Source organism: Pseudophryne corroboree, chromosome 7, assembly GCF_028390025.1.
Source record: "Pseudophryne corroboree isolate aPseCor3 chromosome 7, aPseCor3.hap2, whole genome shotgun sequence".
Taxonomy (NCBI): Eukaryota; Metazoa; Chordata; class Amphibia; order Anura; family Myobatrachidae; genus Pseudophryne; species Pseudophryne corroboree.
In genome coordinates, this window is record NC_086450.1 from 483195387 (window position 1) to 483216846 (window position 21460).

The 21460-nt window shown below is 44.9% G+C and overlaps 1 protein-coding gene across 2 annotated transcripts in view; it reads right to left on the minus strand.

The window, feature by feature from the left end:
- Nucleotides 1-21460, minus strand: part of LOC134945648 (uncharacterized) — a 61757-nt gene that overhangs the window by 39820 nt on the left and 477 nt on the right. For both annotated transcript variants that reach the window (XM_063935078.1, XM_063935079.1), the window contains exon 2: nt 11532-11570. In XM_063935078.1, the coding sequence (XP_063791148.1) occupies nt 11532-11570 (39 nt within the window). The remainder of the gene's footprint in view (nt 1-11531; nt 11571-21460) is intronic.

Below are 21460 nucleotides of genomic sequence, written 5' to 3' on the forward strand. Positions count from 1 at the left end.
AGCTGGGACTGTGCTCCATCCATCCCCCTGTAGATAGATCGGAGAGGAGGCGAGAGAGGAAGCGGTATCCTGACACCCCTGTCAAGGGATAGAGACTGTACCGGAGGATAACTTGCGGCGCATAGAGCCGACGGGGTGAGTGATTGCCGGCAGCTCCCCGGGTGTCCGCATTGCATCTCCATCTCCCCCCTTGTGACAGCATATAGTCCCCCTGAGGACACAAGACTAATAGAGGAGGATTTTGTGAGGTAAAGAGAGCTACCAAGAACTGTCACCTTATTGCCTAGTGGCCGGCCAGGATTCAGGGGCTTCGGTTTGCCTGTATGGTGGATCACTCGTGAGTGACCACTGAGAAAAGTGAAGAGTAGCATTGACGCACTGAAATAACACCCCCATTGAGATCCCTCCTATTTGGTAATTCAGAACAGTATTAAGAGGAGAGATCACTAATGACAGCGTCTCCCTATATCCAAGCAAGATAGAGAGCAAGTAAATCATAATTATACAGCTGGATGATATAATGGATCCGGTTATTTAATTGCAAAGAGACTGCCGTACCCGTTAGGGTAATTCAATACCAGGATATTTCTATATATATATACATTATTCCTTACGGAGAAAGATAAAGGTACGAGAATTCAGCATCGCACTGTTCTTTAGGTCACCCATCCTCTATATATATATACATATATATTCACTCTAGAGTTGGGGGAGTATTGCATGAGCCAGATAGACTGCCCTTCAGGGAAAATAAGAAGGATTTCTGTGACTGACCCGATTAATTAAAACTAAAAGACTAATTAATTTGGTTAAGAACCATCATCATAATATAATCCGGAGTCATTATTTTAGCGTCACTGATCTGGACTTTATCAGAGGATAAAACTCTACGTCAAGGGCCCCAACCGTGCACCAACGTCTACTTCATTATAATATATGGCCGCACCACTATGATATACCACTCCATGTGTTAGTGAAAGTACTATAACTCACCCTTATGGTAAAGTAAGAAAGGGGTATTGGTTATAATTTTAACCCGGGTCTAAAATATTTTTTTTGCATTTGCATGCAATTTACAGTGAAATAGAAAAACACCATATATAAATTGAATTGTACTGAGTTATACCTATGTCGTTCATTCATTGTACTAATTTATACCAATGTACTTCATGTATCTACCATTTAATAATATGTAATGTTCCTATGATCTTGTGAGGATACCGGGTTCAAAATCACTCAGTCACGGTGGTAGATGAAAAACCAACAGTGGTTTATTAACAGCATAGGTTATAACACAGTTCAGCACACTTCTGTGATCCAATTCTACACGACAATTCCCTCCTGGAGCCCTGACAGAACATTACTTCTTAGTCAGTCCCCTGCCACTCTCTCCACTTCTGTCTCAGATCACTCTCACCGCCCCTGTTTGCTATTATCAAAACCCTTTGTCTTTTCTACAATAAGGCGACACCCCCAGAACTACTTTCACATGTCCAGACATGTTCCCTAGGCCACAATAGATGTTAACTAAAGTAACCTTACTTAATCTGATTGTGTGGCCTGGAATCCATTGTGTGGGGAAGAATGAGGGGGGTGAATGGCCTGACATCTGAGACTGGCTGTATCTTCCCAGACAGAGCAAATACACAGGTTATCTGATCGTCACATGGGGAAACATTATTTTACAAACTATAGCAGAATAACCAATACATTCATATATATACATTGAAAACATAACAGTACCCTTGTAACAATAATATCATACAATATAATACAATATTGCCTAACATATAACTAATAACATATTGGCAATTGGTGAAGTCCATGTGTAGGACCAGGGCTAGGAAAGTAACCACGTGTCTTTTACCACTGAGCGACACGACGCGCCAGCTGTGTCATCACATGTCGTCACATTACTTTCCCCTACTTTATCGCCCTGTGTCCTAAGTAGCTTAAGCTTGCTGAGCGCAGTGATGCTCTTCTACATCAGACAGTCTGTGCCCCATCATAACAATGACAGGCTGGTTTCTCTTGTGGGCCTGGTGGTTTTTGTGAATAGCATTTTACAGTTTGTACGGAGCCCACCAGCGTCCCAGGTCCAAAGTCTGTGGTAATTGTCAGGAGGCTTGTGTGGGAATTTCTTTCCCCAGTCTGGTGGGTGTGTGGCCCACAGTACATAGATCAATACAGTCTTACCAGGGTCCGGTGGAAACGTGATCAGCAGTCCATAGTTCTTGTATTTCCCCCCGGTGTCCAATCCAAACACATTAATCAAAGTCCCCTTTGTAGACAGCCGCTGGGTTGGGGTAACAGCATGTGCAACAGTATAATTCAGTAAGTCCAATAACTGCACCTGGGGACTTAATAATTCCCCTACACCCAACTGGGTAACCTCATAGTTCAGATAGTCACAATTTTCCTCCATAAACAAAATTTGATCTCTGGGGCCCTCACTCTCCCTCCCCAACAATGTATTCCCTGGGAACCCCACTTCCATCACCTCTGGTGCATCAGGACAGTGGCTTCCCTCCCCCAAACATGAACCACGGGTATGGTAAATGTCAGGGCACAATGGGGATTCCTTCATGACAGAAGTTTCTTCTGTGCTATCCTGGGTAAATGCTTCCTCCAGCCTGGCTGGCTGGGTAACTTGTGGGATCCTACTCTGAGTCTTGTATGCTTTGGCCTGGAGTACAATCTGCTCAGCTTCCTTGTGTGTACCCACCAACTCGACCATTGTTGTACTGGAACATGGATGTAGGTTCACAGGGACAGTGGCATTACCTTCTCCATTCACTGCTACATGTCCTGGCTGACCACCATTGTCCTGGTTAGAGTCAGTCAATTCACCTTGCACACACTGCCAGTCCAAAACACATTCAGGTGCACTAGAGTAGAGCAACATGTTCCATTCCAGTTCCTGAGCTGATGCTATTTCCACCAGGTCTGATACCTGGATTTTCTCTGAGTCATAGGGAAGATTCTGGCATTCAGACTGCAGCTCCTTACCATCAAGTTCACTGAATGGGAACAGACCTCCCGAATCTTCTGGGAGAGATACAATAGCTGGGGGTACACTGGGCCCTTCCTGAACATCCTTTTCTGATAAAATAACTGGGGCAGCCATGAACATAGCTTCACAATAGGCCTCCCTCAGCCGAATATGCTGATCAGCCTGAAGTGCGACCCTGTCTGCACTAGCCATGCTTATAGTTGGGACATTACCACCTACTGCTGCCCTCGCAGAGATCTCCTCTTCCACCTCTGCCAATGGGAAGGCATAGTGCATCTTCTCCTGGGGTGTTTGGATGACAGACCCCACTTCCTTCTCATTTTCAGTAGACTCCCCCAAACACAACACTGTAAATGGCTCAATAGCCAGGACTGGTTGGTGCTCACCTGAAGGATTCCCTTGGAGGCTCTGTTGCTGAAGTGGTGGTCGGGTGATAGTAGCGACTTCTTCCTCAATGTCTCGCTGGCACTCTGCGATGGTTTCTATATCCTCCAGACCCGCAAATGGCCACTTGTAACACAGCTCAGACTGGTCACCAAGTGTTTTACTGCGACATTCCCCCAGGGACAAGAGAACGGGTTGCAGACAGTGCTTCCTTGCATCCACCTGGACAAGCTCATCCTTTTCCAGTGTAACATACTGGGCAGACAGTTCTTGACACTCTCTCACTAAGTCCTCATCTTCCGTCTCAGCAACAGGGAAGTTGTAGTGCAGTTCCTCCTGGGCTGCCTGGATTGTGCTCACTGCTGTCTTCACTTCGTGTGCTTCCTTCCGTATAGACCACTGGGCAACTTCTTCCCTTGGGTATGGGAGAAGCTGTTGCAGGTGGTGCCTGAAGGGTTACCTCTTCTGTCTTGGTACATATTACTTTTTATATGATCAATTTCCTTATAATAAGTATAGTGTAAAAGTGAATATTTCTACCTCCCTAATGAAGGGTTAAACATGCTATATGAATTGTTATGTGTTTGAATAGACACGTACGCACTCTCTACAAGATGCCTTTGTCTGTTCATATAATATAAGGCTTGTGTGTGTCTTATCTTCAAGGACAATTACATACCAGATCAAAACTGTTACTTCTGTGTGTTACTAAAATATCCTGCATGTAATGTCGTATGCTACTTCTATTTATCCAATCATATGCTTGCACATATTGTATACACCCATGTTTCTTTTCTATATAGTACTCTGTAATTTATTAAATAAACAGTGTGAACTTTTACTGCTTGTGTTTGTGCATGTAACTGATAGCGTAAGGGTTTACACTCCAGACGTCTGTAAGGCCATCACATCGAGGGTTAAAGAAAATAAGAAAAAATCCTTTCAGCTGGGGGCTACGTCCGCGATTCAGTGATCGTCCCTGAATGATAAAGATAGAGGATTTATTGTCTGTCTTTGCCATACAGGATTGCGGTCATACACTGAAGCTGAATCCGTGTCAGTGTTCCGGGAACACGTGACAAGGTAATATTTAAGTCCGGGACTTAATATTACGAAGTTTTATGTAATAGCATAAAACAGGTATCAGGGATACCATAGAATCTTTAATGTCTGGGACTTAAAGAATACGTCTGAGAAAGGACCCGGGGTCCAAGCGCAATTCTCCAAAGACGTCAGTATCTGGGATACTTAAAAAAAAAAAAACATAGACCTGGGGTCTATACGTAACGTAGATTATACCCCGATTTGATCGCCTATATATTCTTGTATGTTTGTAGTGAGATAAGTTCTTATATTTGGTCCAGACGGCTGGTAAGTTTTCGTCTGCCAGATATCTATGCTCAAACACTTTTCTTGCTTCCTGTCTAAAACGCTGTATTTTTCTGACATCTTGTACGAAGGTAAGCGTACCCGTCAAAAGATTTCATGTTCTCACTGTACAGATAATATTGTGATATTGTCAATGACTAATTAACTGGTTAGCTGATGCATGTATAGTAGAGTTGTAAATTTTAGATATTTTCCTTTAAAGTTGTACTGTTGATTTATATTACTGTCTGACAATGGGCTCTAGTCAGAGTAAAAAACTGCATATCCCCCGCCCCTCCCTGGTGAGACATGCAGGATGTATGTTGCCCGTAACTCTACCTCAGAGTATTATTTAGTTAACCCATGGGTGGATAATTTAGCGGGATGGACAGAGAAAGCAGGACAGGACCCATTCCTACGGGAAGGCAGTAATTACCTTTTCTATATGGAGATTTAAGAAAAAATGTCAGTTTAGCACAGAAGCGAAACTGCAGAGAACTGTAAATCTTTGAAAATCCCTCTCGCCTCCCCCCCTTGCATTCCAATGTATCCTGCGCTCAGAGACACAAATCTCTTGGCAGCAGTAACCCTTTCACACCAAATGGGATCGCCTCCAACTTCACTGCTGGAGGGTGCCTGCTGGAGGGTGCGTCCACTAGCTCTATCCCTAACGCATCAATAACCCAGAGTTTAGATAATAGTAAAACACTGTCCCAAGCCCACCATTACCCTCGATGGCTGTATATCTTATTTGCGCCAAGCTTGCAAAGGACTGCTGGACAGATGATGCTGGCTTACCTTTGCTTAACTCAGAAAGTCACTCATAACTATCAGAACTCCAGACGCTTTGACAGACAGAACCAACCCCGCAGTCAGGGAACATTCCAAAGACCCCGCGCACTGACGGGGCCCGGAGGAGGGTATCCCAGCCTTTATTCAACTCTCCCGTCATAGTAAAGATTCACCTCTGCTGCCACTTATTATAAATGGAAGTAAAATTCCCTTTTTAGTGGACAGCGGTGCAACAACCAGTGTTTTGTGTTCTGACTTATGTAGTATCCCCTCTCACCAGAAAAGATAGAAGGTCTCCGCCCCATGATACAGCAATTCTTACAACAGGGTATCTCAGACATATTGTATCACCATACTGTACTCCTGTGAACCCTGTTGCCAAAGCTGATGGTAGTATAAGATTTGTACAGAATCTCAGAGCGATCAATCAGCCAATTGTCCCGATTGCACCAATTGTTCCAGATGTAAACTCACTCATTTCTGCAATCCCTGCAGATGCTGCGTTCTTTGTAATTGATTTGAAGAATGCCCTTTTTTTTTCAGCATACCTGTAGATTCACAGACACAATTACTTTTGCCTTTTCTTTTGAGGGTAAACAACTTACCTGGTGCAGATTATTGACGCACCTGTTGTACTCCAGGCCACATTGGGGCCCTGGCAACCTCACCATGGTTCAATCCTGCTACAGTATGCAGATGATCTGCTGCTCTGTAGTCAAACTGAGGAGGCCTGCCGAGAGGATGGTGTTTCATTACTAAACTGGCTTTGTGAATGTGGACACAAGGTGTCCAAAATAGAAATGCAATGGTGTAAAAAGCATGTTGATTACTTAGGTTTTGTGCTCACTCAGGGAGAGAGGAAAGTCAGTCCACAACGCATACAGTCTGTATTGGGCTTGGTCACCCCAACTACCCAGAAGGAACTACTGTCCTTCCTGGGTATGGTAAATTACTGCAGACAGTGGATATCTGATTGCTCTTATTATGATAACATTTTGAGACAAGCCACACTGAAGGACAAGCCTAAAACTGTACAATGGTCACAAGAAATGTTAACTGCATATGAAAGTTTAAAATGTATGTTGATGAAAAGTCCGGCACTTGGCCTCCCCAATTATGTACTACCTTTCCATCTATATGCAAGGGACAATTGTAAAACCATGGCGGGGGTGCTCACACAGTTTCATGGAGGGAAGTTGCGCCCCGTGGCATTTTTTTCCCAAAGTCATGTCAGTGTCTGTGCAAGGTGTGCCTGCCTGCCTCAGGGCTTTGGCAGCCTGTGCAATGGTTGCAGAAATGGCCACTACCCTCACTTTAGGCCACATCACAGTACTCCACACCACACATGATGTCCTGGCAATACTTAAAGGCTTACACACAGCACATGTCAGCACAACGCCTTAGTGGATATGAAGTACTCCTTTTGAGTAACCCTACCCTTACCATCAAGTACACTGCTAGTTCTTCTGGCCCTGCACCCATTCTCAATACCCTTTTAGGCTTGAAAGGTCCCGAGGATGAACCACCCGACCTACATGACTGTGCTGCTTCCATTGAAGCTGAAACTTCTCCCAGACTTGACATGTCTCCCGTTCCCATACCAGGCGCAGACGTAGTTTTTGTTGACGGCTCATGTAGTAGGCCCAATGACAATACATACCAGGCTGGCTATGCCATTGTCACCCTCCCTGATACTGTGTTGGAAACCCTACCAATACCTTATCAGTCCGCGCAAGCTGCAGAACTCATTGCACTCACTAGAGCATGTCCCTCCCTTTACAGCGTCCATCTGCTCACTCAACTTCAAGCTGCTGCGACTAATACTGATCTCTCCGACTGGACTTACCCAATTCTGCAGAAAAAATCCTAAATCAGGATTAATCTGCAAAGAGGGGAAACCCTGTATACCCCAGTCCAGTGCCCCTTTGCTCGTTGCCCAGTGCCGTGGTGTTGGTCACCGTGGTGAAGCCACAACACTCCTCCTACTAACCAATGATTTTTGTGTTGCTAGTGCCAGGTCACTTGTGGACCAGTATGTTAGCAGATGCATCACTTGCCTCAGGAACAACCCTAATAAAGCTAAACACCAGCATCTTGAATACCCCACAAAAGACTCTAGGTTACTCACCCTTTGAAATACTAATGGGTAGACCCTTTTCCTACACCCTGGGCTAAGAAACCACTAGTAATACAGGAAGGAGATCTAGAACTCATCAGAGAAGAGTATGTCAGGTCCCTGATAACAAAACTGAATGAAATTGAACATGAGGTTGTTTGTAAAAACCCTTTTGAATCCACAGGAACCTACACACCCCTTTAAAGTCGGAGACAGAGTCGTGGTGAAGGTGCTCCCCAGGAACAAGAGCCCAGGAGACTTCACCTATGGTCCAGAGACAGAGGTCGTAGCAGTTACCCGGACAGCAGTCCTGACAGAGGAAAGTCCTGCCTGGATCCATGCATCCCGAGTAAAAAAGGTTCCTAGACCAGACCTAGAGAGGGAAGCAAGTGATTCCAGTGAGGTACGAACCGGGGCAGACAGCCCTGACCTCCCACCTAGCGAAGAAAGAAGAACAGGAGAAGATGAGGAACCTGTCCCCTATCTTTATCCTGGGGACTATCTCGATAGCCCTACTGGCCCTCATTCACCTCACAATATGTGAAGTCGACATCACACAAACAGATGGGGTCCCCACCTTGTGGTACAATTCCTCCAATACACACGTAGCCACATATATCCTTGATTATTTCATGTTCCCTAAACTTGCTGACAACAAACATTTCATACAGCAGAAAAGGAAATCAGGAATGTCTGAGACAGTATATATTTGTGTTACTGACGAATGGTACTATGACATTAGATATTATGGATCTAATTGTAATTCCTGGGAAGCTGTGGGGTGGAATACAGGAGCAGATTGGAAATATGGCCCATCATTTGCAAAAAATAGATATAGCAAATATCCCCAAAACAAACCTTTAAAGCCCCATATTGCCACTTTTAAAGATATGGTGGCTATTACTAACCCTACCTTTGAAGACACCCTAGCTATGGTTTCTCTGACATTAATTTTGGTTGGAATGGATGAAGTATAGTGCTAACAAACACAATAAAAGCAACTGTTATGTCTGTGGCAAATCTAGGCCCCACCTAGGTACAGTGCCCCTTAATATACCCCTAGAACAAGAAAATTGTTTTTTTTTCAGCCTTTTTAATGATCACCGATGACCCCACTCCTCCCTCTAATACTCCTGTTAATCGAAAGAAATGAGCACTCCCAGGAGGTAGCTTTGACCCCCACGTATACATTGATGCTATAGGGGTCCCAAGAGGTGTTCCAAATGAGTTCAAAGCTAGAGATGAAGTGGCTGCGGGTTTTGAGTCATTGTTCCCTATAGTAACTGTAAATAAAAACGTAGCCTGGATTAATTATATATATTATAATCAACAAAGATTTGTTAATGATACCAAAGATGCTCTTAAAGGTATAGCTGAACAGCTAGAAGCCACTTCCCAAATGACATTCCAAAATAGAATGGCCCTTGACATGATCCTAGCAGAAAAAGGCGGTACATGTGTTTACATTAGTAAGGTGGAAGGCTGTTGTACATATATTCCTGACAACACTGGTCCCAATGGTAAGGTTACTTTAGCCATAAACAAGTTAGAAACCCTATCCATAGAACTTAAGAAAAATTCAGGTATTGATAACCCATGGAGCCAATATTTTGGGTGATTTGAAAATTGGAAACAGGGTATTGTGCAAATAAGCATATTCATACTTGTAACTTTAATTCTTGTAGGCATTATAGTTTATTGTGTAATCCCCAGTGGAAAGAAACTTACCTCCAAAGGCATTGATAAGGCCCTGATGTACTATAATATAACCACCAGTCCTGTCACCTCCTCTGATAGTAAGGGACCCGACGATTATGTCCAATATCTCAAGAACTGGAGGAACAAGAAAGGAGCCTCACTCAAGAATCATGTCATATAATAATCATGATTCTAAGAGGGGATTGAAGGGTTACCTCTTCTGTCTTGGTACATATTACTTTTTATATGATCAATTTCCTTATAATAAGTATAGTGTAAAAGTGAATATTTCTACCTCCCTAATGAAGGGTTAAACATGCTATATGAATTGTTATGTGTTTGAATAGACACGTACGCACTCTCTACAAGATGCCTTTGTCTGTTCATATAATATAAGGCTTGTGTGTGTCTTATCTTCAAGGACAATTACATACCAGATCAAAACTGTTACTTCTGTGTGTTACTAAAATATCCTGCATGTAATGTCGTATGCTACTTCTATTTATCCAATCATATGCTTGCACATATTGTATACACCCATGTTTCTTTTCTATATAGTACTCTGTAATTTATTAAATAAACAGTGTGAACTTTTACTGCTTGTGTTTGTGCATGTAACTGATAGCGTAAGGGTTTACACTCCAGACGTCTGTAAGGCCATCACATCGAGGGTTAAAGAAAAAAGGAAAAATCCTTTCAGTGCCTTTCTGCATCCACCCTGTAACACTGGTCTCGCCATGCTGGGGTATCCAGGGGCCCCCGATCCAATGCCACTTCCTCTGGCTCTGTCCGGGAAGGCAATTTACTCTGCACTTGCCCTTCCGTCTCTGTATATTGTATCCTTTGTGTCATTTGGGCCACTGTGGCGATCACTTCCTCCCTGAATTCCTCAAACTCTGGCTCCCCCAGCAGATTCCATGTGGCTGCTTCACTTCTGCAGTGCATGAACGCATTCCCAAGATGACACAACTTGTCCTGTATGCTGGATACTCTCCACCTGCTGATTTCCCACTGAGCTTCATTCCAGTACTCCCAAATGTACTGCATTTTGGAAACTATAAATAAAAGATCCGGCTTCTCAGCCTGCCGATATGCTGACAAACTTCCAACCACAAGCTCCACTGCCCTGGTTTCATTACTGGTCTCCTCCGCTGAGGCCTCGACCATATCCTCCTCTTCCTCCTTATCACAAGGGTGCTCAACGTCCCATTGAGCCAGTTTTCCAATCAGGGATTCCTTGATATCCACTGTATTAAACTCAATCCGTCTTGCTCGACAGAGGTCCTGTAGTTGATCCTTCTTGTTGTATCGGTAGCATAGCGGGGCGGAATCCATTGCCTGCTGTGGTTTATACCTTTCTGCTGGTGTCTTGAGTGATCCCACTGCTGCCGCCAAATGTGAGGATACCGGGTTCAAAATCACTCAGTCACGGTGGTAGATGAAAAACCAACAGTGGTTTATTAACAGCATAGGTTATAACACAGTTCAGCACACTTCTGTGATCCAATTCTACACGACAATTCCCTCCTGGAGCCCTGACAGAACATTACTTCTTAGTCTGTCCCCTGCCACTCTCTCCACTTCTGTCTCAGATCACTCTCACCGCCCCTGTTTGCTATTATCAAAACCCTTTGTCTTTTCTACAATAAGGCGACACCCCCAGAACTACTTTCACATGTCCAGACATGTTCCCTAGGCCACAATAGATGTTAACTAAAGTAACCTTACTTAATCTGATTGTGTGGCCTGGAATCCATTGTGTGGGGAAGAATGAGGGGGGTGAATGGCCTGACATCTGAGACTGGCTGTATCTTCCCAGACAGAGCAAATACACAGGTTATCTGATCGTCACATGGGGAAACATTATTTTACAAACTATAGCAGAATAACCAATACATTCATATATATACATTGAAAACATAACAGTACCCTTGTAACAATAATATCATACAATATAATACAATATTGCCTAACATATAACTAATAACATATTGGCAATTGGTGAAGTCCATGTGTAGGACCAGGGCTAGGAAAGTAACCACGTGTCTTTTACCACTGAGCGACACGACGCGCCAGCTGTGTCATCACATGTCGTCACAGATCTCATGTAGCATCACCCTCTTGATAAGGTATTGGAGAAATAATAAAACCTTTACTTACCTTTAAATGAAAGTCTAGCTGAAGAACTCTCTGATAACCCTGGAAGAGAAAACAAAACCAAAGGTTAGTGTAAAATATATAGGTTGAATAAGGGTAATTATCATTGCCTTTAGGGCTTTCTCAAGCAAGCCCGTGAATATTACTGCTTGAGTGGAGGCACTTATACTTTATATTATAGTAACCCCTTCTATTTCATACAGACTGAGGGAGAGAGGGTTACAAATGTATGTCAGCTGGGGCAGATGGAGCGGTCGTCCAGGGGCCCCACACATTGGGATGCCCCACACTGCAGAAAATATTGCCCAGGCTCTGCCCACTCTACCATGGAGTGAGCCGGGCCAATATTTGATGCAGTGTGGGGAGCCCCAATGTGTCTCTAGCCCTACCAGTCCGGGTCCCGGCAGCAGGGCACTGCTGTGCCATGATTATCAGGTGGAAAGGGGGTGGAGCCTAATGCTGTGAAGTGCCCACCCCATCAGAGACCTTTGCTGAAGCCTAGCCAGGCTGTAACAGGTAGTGTCTCTCCCCTCTCTCTCCAACTCACTCTTGCAACCCTCTCTCTCTCTCTCCTTATCTCTCCCTCGTTCTCTCCCGACACTCTCTCTCCCTCTCTCTTGTACCCCTCTCTTTCTGTCTCTCTCCCTCCCACCCTGACACCCTCTCTCTATCTCCTGCTTGCTCCCACTTTCTCCATTACTTCCCTCACTCTCTCCCTCTCTTTGTCTCTCCCTCTTTCTCTGACATGCTTTCTCTCTATCTCTCTCTGACCCCCCCCCTCTCTCTCTCTCTCTCTCTCTCTCTCGGCTTGCTCCCCCTCCCACTGACTTTATGCCTGACATATTCTTTCTCTTGCTCCCTTCTCTTTTTCTCCTTGGCACCCTGTATCTCTCCTGTTCACAACCCCTCCCTCTCTCTTCCATCTCTCTCTCCCTTGCTCACCCCTTTTTATCTTACTTTCTCTCCCTGACACTAACTTCGTCTCTCATGCCCCTTACTCTTTCTCCTGCTTTCCTAAGGGGCACATTTGTGAAAACAGTGTGGTGCAATGTCAATTTTATTTGTGGGGGAACCCACACATTTATTGCCCTGGGCCCCCACTAGCCTTAATCCGGCCATGGGCCTCACATTGTGAATAATCGCAACCGCAATTTGCACACATGCGGCAAAATGGATGAGGGAGGACATGTCTATAAGGTGGGGATAATACTGGAGACAGCGGAGGTCAGGATGAGGCATATCAACAGGAGGACAGAGGTGACCCATGTTTGATATACTAGTATACCACAGGAATAAAAGGTGCCTAAAATCAGACCCATTTTGAAGATCATGCTGAGGCAGAAGTATCTCATGACAATGTTTGTCCCAGGCATGGGCATACCTATAACAGTTGCAGGATGTGCGGTGCATACTGTACTGGACCAGGGGGTGCCCATGCTCTCAAGCATTGGTGCATAGAAATCACCAGGAACATGGCGTGTACGCATGTTTCCGGGATCAGCACATGTGCAGTAGATTCTCCATGCAAGGAAGTGCGGCCGGCGCAGAGACTGCTAGTGGAACCCCTCCTCCCTCAAACTTCACCCAGGCTTACTTTGATAAAATGCAGTACAGTAGTTCATGTACCAGGTTGATGCCAGAATAGAAAACAGCATATGCACCTGGCTTACGCCAGGACATGTGGGTGACAGCATTAGTGTTAAATGCGAATGTTACAGGACACAACTCATACACAATATAGCACTTTCATAGGGTTTAATATATATTGATATACAAGGCCAGCTTTAGACAGCTGCCTAAGGGCGCTGGGACCTGAGGGGGAGGACTGCTGGGGCTACCTGGGAGAAATATGAAGGATGTCTCTGAAATCTTTATTATGTTGCTGCTGATGACATTCACATCCCTGCCACATTGTGCCCACTTCCTACTTAAGTGGGCATAATATGGAGATAAACACAGCAAATCTGCAGTCCCTGCAGAGGGGGCAGCACCTAATAATGTCATTCTATGCCAATCTCATCAATTTAGCCCTACCCACTATGCAAATATGAGCAAATCGGCGCATTTTTCCCACTAGGGGGCGGGGCCTAATGGCATAAGAGCCTGTTCCCACCCCATCGCCATCTACCTGCTTCTCCTTTCCAGGCAATGTGGGTATTGAGAGTGAAAGTAGTAATTACAGATGAGCGGGTTCGGTTCGTCGAGATCCGAACCCCCTCGAACTTCACCTATTTTACACGGGTCCGAGGCAGCCTCGGATTTTCCCGCCATGCTCGGTTAACCCGAACGAGGACGAACGTCATCATCCTGCTGTCGGATTCTCGCGAGATTCGTATTCTATAAAAAGAGCCGCACGTCGCCGCCATTTTCACTCATGCATTGGAGATTGAACGGAGAGGACGTGGCTACGTTCTCTGCCTGAAAAGCTCCATATCTGTGCTCTGTGTGCTGCAAATATCTGATCAGTTTGCGGCAAATATCTGTGCTCAGTGTGTGCAAATATCTACGTTCTCTGCCTGAAAACGCTCCATATCTGTGCTCAGTGTGCTGCAAATATCTGTGCTCAGTGTGCTGCAAATATCTGTGCTCAGTGTGCTGAAAATATCTGTGCTCAGTGTGCTGAAAATATCTACGTTCTCTGCCTGAAAACGCTCCATATCTGTCCTCAGTGTGCTGCAAATATCTGTGCTCAGTGTGCTGAAAATATCTACGTTCTCTGCCTGAAAACGCTCCATATCTGTGCTCAGTGTGCTGCAAATATCTGTGCTCAGTGTGCTGCATTTTGGTGACCAACAGTATATAGTTGTACAGTAGGCCATTGCTGTATCTTGCAGCTCCATATCACTGCAAGTATCCATTCCATATCTGTGCTGCATTTTTGTGAGCAGTATATATAGTAGTACAGTGCAGCATTTTGGTGACCAACAGTATATAGTTGTAAAGTACAGTAGTCCATTGCTGTATCTTGCAGCTCCGTGACACTGCAAGTATCCATTCCATATCTGTGCTGCATTTTTGTGAGCAGTATATATAGTAGTACAGTGCAGCATTTTGGTGACCAACAGTATATAGTTGTACAGTACAGTAGTCCATTGCTGTATCTGTCAGCTCCATGTCACTGCAAGTATCCATTCCATATCTGTGCTGCATTTTTGTGAGCAGTATATATAGGGGTAGTCTTCAGTATGCCGGCTGTCGGGATCCCGGTGCACAGTATACTGGTGCCAGATTCCCGACAGCCGGCATACCGACACTTATTCTACCTCGTGGGGGTCCACGTCCCCCCTGGAGGGAAAATAAAATAGCGTGCCGCGCGTAGCGCGCCACCATGCCTGCAGTGTGGCGAGCGCAGTGAGTCCGCAAGGGGCTCATTTGCGCTCGCCACACTGTCTGTATTCGGCGGTCGGGCTCCCGGCGCCGGTATGCTGGTCGCCGGGAGCCCGACCGCCGGCAAACCATACTACACCCATATATAGTAGTACAGTGCAGCATTTTGGTGACCAACAGTATATAGTTGTACAGTACAGTTGGCCATTGCTGTATCTTGCAGCTCCGTGTCACTGCAAATATCCATTCCATATCTGTGCTGCATTTTTGTGAGCAGTATATATAGTACAGGTTGAGTCTCCCTTATCCAAAATGCTTGGGACCAGAGGTATTTTGGATATGGGATTTTTCCGTATTTTGGAATAATTGCATACCATAATGAGATATCATGGCGATGGGACCTAAATCTAAGCACAGAATGCATTTATGTTACATATACACCTTATACACACAGCCTGAAGGTCATTTTAGCCAATATTTTTTATAACTTTGTCCATTAAACAAAGTGTGTCTATATTCACACAATTCATTTATGTTACATATACACCTTATACACACAGCCTGCAGGTCATTTAATATAATATTTTTAATAACTTTGGGTATTAAACAAAGTTTGTGTACACTGAGCCATCAAAAAACAAAGGTTTCACTATCTCACTCTCACTCAAAAAAGTCCGTATTTCGGAATATTCCGTATTTCGGAATATTTGGATATGGGATACTCAACCTGTAGTACAGTACAGTAGGCCATTGCTATTGATATAATAATATTACTGGCATATAATTCCACACATTAAAAAATGGAGAACAAAAATGTGGAGGGTAAAATAGAGAAAGCTCAAGATCCACTTCCACCTAGTGCTGAAGCTGCGGCCACTAGTCATGGCAGAGAAGATGAAATGCTATCAACGTCGTCTGCCAAGGCCGATGCCCAATGTCATAGTAGAGAGCGTGTAAAATCCAAAAAGCAAAAGTTCAGTCAAATGATGACCCAAAAATCTAAATTAAAAGCGTCTGAGGAGAAGCGTAAAATTGCCAATATGCCATTACGACACGGAGTGGCAAGGAGCGGCTGAGGCCCTGGCCTATGTTCGCGGCTAGTGGTTCAGCTTCACATGAGGATGGAAGCACTCATCCTCCCGCTAGAAAAATGGAAAGACTTAAGCTGGCAAAAGCACAGCAAAGAACTGTGCGTTCTTCTAAATCACAAATCCCCAAGGAGAGTCCAATTGTGTCGGTTGCGATGCCTGACCTTCCCAACACTGGACAGGAAGAGGTGGCTCCTTCCACCTTTTGCACGCCCCCTGCAAGTGCTGGAAGGAGCACCCTCAGTCCAGTTCCTGATAGTCAAATTGAAGATGTCACTGTTGAAGTACACCAGGATGAGGATATGGGTGTTGCTGGCGCTGAGGAGGAAATTGACAAGGAGGATTCTGATGGTGAGGTGGTTTGTTTAAGTCAGGCACCCGGGGAGACACCTGTTGACCGTGGGATGAATATGGCCATTGACATGCCTGGTCAAAATACAAAAAAAATCACCTCTTCGGTGTGGAATTATTTCAACACAAATGCGGACAACAGGTGTCAAGCCGTGTGGTGCCTTTGTCAAGCTGTAATAAGTAGGGGTAAGGACGTTAACCACCTAGGAATATCCTCCCTTATACGTCATCTGGAGCGCATTTATCAGAAGTCATTGACAAGTTCAAAAACTTTGGGTGACAGCGGAAGCAGTCCACTGACAACTAAATCCCTTCCTGTTGTACCCAAGCTCCTGCAAACCACACCACCAACTCCCTCAGTGTCAATTACCTCCTTAGACAGGAAAGCCAATAATCCTGCAGGCCATGTCACTGGCAAGTCTGACGAGTCCACTCCTGACTGGGATTCCTCCGATGGATTCTTGAGTGTAACGTCTACTGCTGCTGGCGCTGCTGTTGTTGCTGCTGGGAGTCGATCATCATCCCAGAGGGGAATTCGGAAGACCACTTGTACTACTTCCAGTAAGCAATTGACTGTCCAACAGTCCTTTGCGAGGAAGATGAAATATCACAGCAGTCATCCTGTTGCAAAGCGGATAACTCAGGCCTTGGCAGCTGTGTTGGTGTTAGACATGCGTCCGGTATCCGGTGTTAGTTCACAGGGACTTAGAGAATTTATTGAGGTAGTATGTTCCCGGTACCAAATACCATCTAGGTTCCACTTCTCTAGGCAGGCGATACCGAGAATGTACACAGATGTCAGAAAAAGATTCACCAGTGTCATAAAAAATGCAGTTGTACCCAATGTCCACTTAACCACGGACATGTGACAGCCCACTGTCACATGACTGTGACAGCCCACTGGGTAGATGTATTGCCTCCCGCAGCAACAACAGCAGCGGCGGCACCACTAGTAGCAGTATCTCGCAAATGCCAACTCGTTCCTAGGCAGGCTACGCTTTGTATCACAGCTTTCCATAAGAGGCACACAGCTGACAACCTCTTACGGAAACTGAGGAACATCATCGCGGAATGGCTTACCCCAATTGGACTCTCCTGGGTATTTGTGACATCGGACAACGCCACCAATATTGTGCGTGCATTACATGTGGGCAAATTCCAGCACGTCCCATGTTTTGCACATACATTGAATTTGGTGGTGCAGAATTTTTTCAAAAATGACAGGGGCGTGTAAGAGATGCTGTCGGTGTCCCGAAGAATTGCGGGCCACTTTCAGCATTCAGCCACCACATGCCGAAGACTGGAGCACCAGCAAACACTCCTGAACCTGCCCCGCCATCAGCTGAAGCAAGAGGTGGTAACGAGGTGGAATTCAACACTCTATATGCTTCAGAGGATGGAGGAGCAGCAAAAGGCCATTCAAGCCTATACATCTGCCTACGATATAGGCAAAGGAGGGGGAATGCACCTGACTCAAGCGCAGTGGAGAATGATTTCAACGTTGTGCAAGGTTCTGCAACCCTTTGAACTTGCCACACGTGAAGACAGTTCAGACACTGCCAGCCTGAGTCAGGTCATTCCCCTCATCAGACTTTTGCAGAAGCAACTGGAGATATTGAAGGAGGAGCTAAAACGGAGCGATTCCGCTAGGCATGTGGGACTTGTGGATGGAGCCCTTCATTCGCTTAATCAGGATTCACGGGTGGTCAATCTGTTGAAATCAGAGCACTATATTTTGGCCACCGTGCTCGATCCTAGATTTAAAGCCTACGTTATATCTCTCTTTCCGGCAGACACAAGTCTGCACATGTTCAAAGACCTGTTGGTGAGACACTTGTCAAGTCAAGCGGAACATGACCCACCAACAGCTGCTCCTTCATTTTCTCCTGCCACTGGAGCTGCCAGGAAAAGGATCAGATTTACAAAACCACCCGCTGGCGGTGATGCAGGGTAGTCAGGAGCGAAAACTGACATCTGGTCCGGGCTGAATGACCTGCCAACGATTACTTACATGTCGTCTACTGTCACTGCATATGATTCTCTCACCATTGAAAGAATGGTGGAGGATTATATGAGTGACAGCATCCAAGTAGGCACGTCAGACAGTCCGTACGTATACTGGCAGGAAAAAGAGGCAATTTGGAGGCCCTTGCACAAACTGGCTTTATGTTACCTAAGTTGCCCCCCCTCCAGTGTGTACTCCGAAACAGTGTTTAGTGCAGCCGGTCACCTTGTCAGCGATTGGCGTACGAGGTTACTTCCAGAAAATGTGGAGAAGATGATGTTCATAAAAATGAATTATAATCAATTCCTCCGTGAAGACATTCACCAGCAATTGACTCCAGAAAGTACACAGGGACCTGAGATGGTGGATTCCAGTGGAGACGTATTAATATTCTGTGAGGAGGGGGATGTACACAGTGAAAGGGGTGAGGAATCGGAGGATGATGATGAGGTGGACATCTTGCCTCTGTAGAGCCAGTTTGAGCAAGGAGAGATTGATTGCTTCTTTTTTTGGTGGGGGCCAATCCAAACTGTTATTTCAGCCACAGTCGTGTGGCAGACCCTGTGGCTGAAATGATGGGTTTGTTAAAGTGTGCATGTCCTGTTTATACAACATAAGGGTGGGTGGGAGGGCCCGGGTGGGTGGGAGGGCCCAAAGACAATTCCCTCTTGCACCTCTTTATTTTTTTATTTATCTTTGCATCATGTGATGTTTGGGGCCAATTTTTTTAAGTGCCATCCTGTCTGACACTGCAGTGCCACTCCTAGATGGGCCCGGTGTTTGTGCCACCCACTTGGGTCGCTTAGCTTAGTCATCCAGTGACCTCGGTGCAAATTTTAGGACTAAAAATAATATTGTGAGGTGTGAGGTGTTCAGAATAGACTGGAAATGAGTGGAAATTATGGTTATTGAGGTTAATAATACTATAGGATCAAAATTACCCCCAAATTCTATGATTTAAGCTGTTTTTGAGGGGTTTTTGGAAAAAAAACACCCGAATCCAAAACACACCCGAATCCGACAAAAAAATTTCAGGGAGGTTTTGGCAAAACGCGTCCGAATCCAAAACACGGCCTCGGAACCGAATCCAAAGCCAAAACACAAAACCCGAAAAATGTCCGGTGCACATCTCTAGTAGTAATATATGCCATGAGAGTGAATTGATAAATGGATTCTTAGAGAGGAATGGGGTAACGGGTGCTAGTGGTGAATGGATAAGTGGGTTCATGATGGCGGGACGTTAATGGGTGCTGATAGCATGGATGAATGTGTAATTGGGTGCTGATAGGGTGAAGTTATAAATAAATTCTTAGAGAAGAATGGGTTAATGGGTGCTGGTGGTGAATGGATAAATAGGTTAATGGTTGCTGATAGTTTGGATGAATGTGTTATTGGGTGCTGGGAGGGTGAATTAATTAGGATTTGGAGGGGAATGGGTTAATGAATGGATGAGAGCAGTTGCAGGATGTTGAGTAGGGGGTGAATTAGTAAATGGGGTTAATGTGGGTGAAGGTGAATGGGCATATTGGGTCAGGTGCTCTGGTTCTGCAACAAAGTGCAATACATTTACAGAATGGATGAGCATGCGAAAAATCACTCCCCCCGTTGTTATAGACTTCAGTCAACACGTAAGTGTGGTTTTATGTAAATGGTTGATGGTGCGTATTGGTATCCCTCTTATTCAGGACACATGAGTTACACAGGTTCGGTGGCTGGATAAATGGAGGCCTGCATTTCACCTGGTTTTAATCAGCCACAGAACCTGTTTAACTCACAGGTGTCCTGGATTAAATAGAAACCCTATGTCTTGGTGTATTAGGGGCAACAATGTGAAGCGCCCAGAAACCTTGCACCGGCCTGTAGATAATGTCTGTCTGAGTCTGCACAGTGTTATCAGAAACTACTACAAGTAAATACATGCACAAGTACAAAATATAAGTATCACAAACATTTGTTTCTTCACCTTCAAACATTATTATTATTATTATTATTATTATTATCCTCTATTTATATGGCGCCACAAGGGTTCCGCAGCGCCCAATTACAGAGTACATATGCACATAATCAAAACAGGAAAACAGCGACTTACAGTTGACGACGGTATAGGACAAGTACAGGGTAAATAAACATAGTTACATCAGCAGATGACACTGGAACAAGTATCAGGTGGCAGAAGACTGCTGGATTTGGGGCAGTTGAGGATTATTAAAGTAAGAAAAGTATAAGCACATGAGGGAAGAGGGCCCTGCTCGTGAGAGCTTACATTCTAAGGACATCACATGGGAATCCTCCTACTAACAAACAGACCTAAGTTTCTGTTCTTGGGATGAAGTCATTAGGTCAACATTAATTATGCTGACACCAAATGATGATGATGATGATTATTATTATTATTATTATTATTATTATTATTACTATTATTATTATTATTATTATTATTATTATTATTATTATTATTTATATAGGGCTCTTTCTCCAACAGGACTCTTGGTGCTTTCTAGGTATCAAATACAGTTCACATAATACAGAAGATGTAGGTAATACAGCAATAGACAAGCCACACAGACATAAAGAAACAATACAACACAGTGCACATAATACAGAAGATGTAGGTAATACAGCAATAGACAAGCCACACAGACATAAAGAAACAATACAACACAGTGCACATAATACAGAAGATGTAGGTAATACAGCAATAGACAAGCCACACAGACATAAAAATAAACAATACAGCACACAGTGAGCATAGTGCAGGGTTGGTGCAGGCATTTTGTGTAATATCTAGGGGGATATTACACAAAATGGCAAAAATGGCGCCTGATAGGAACAGGTGTTCTGGAACCAGTGGCGGAGACCTCTGTCACGCCTGCTTAGCCTGAGCTGCCGCCCGCAGTCACACCCGCCCGCCAGAACAGACCGCAACAGGGCCGAGCGTCTCTGTGTGGCACTGCAGAGTTCCTCCGTGCACGGCCCACCCTCTCTCAGCGTCTTGACATACTTACTGCGCATGTCAGGACCCGTGACACTAGGGAGAGGAGGAGTCAGCAGGCCAGGGCCGGGCGCGGAGGAAATCTGCCGTGGTACACAAACAGACGCTCGGCCCTGTTGCGGTCGCCGGTTTGTGCTGGCGGGCGGGTGTGTGGGTGGCAGCTGAGGAT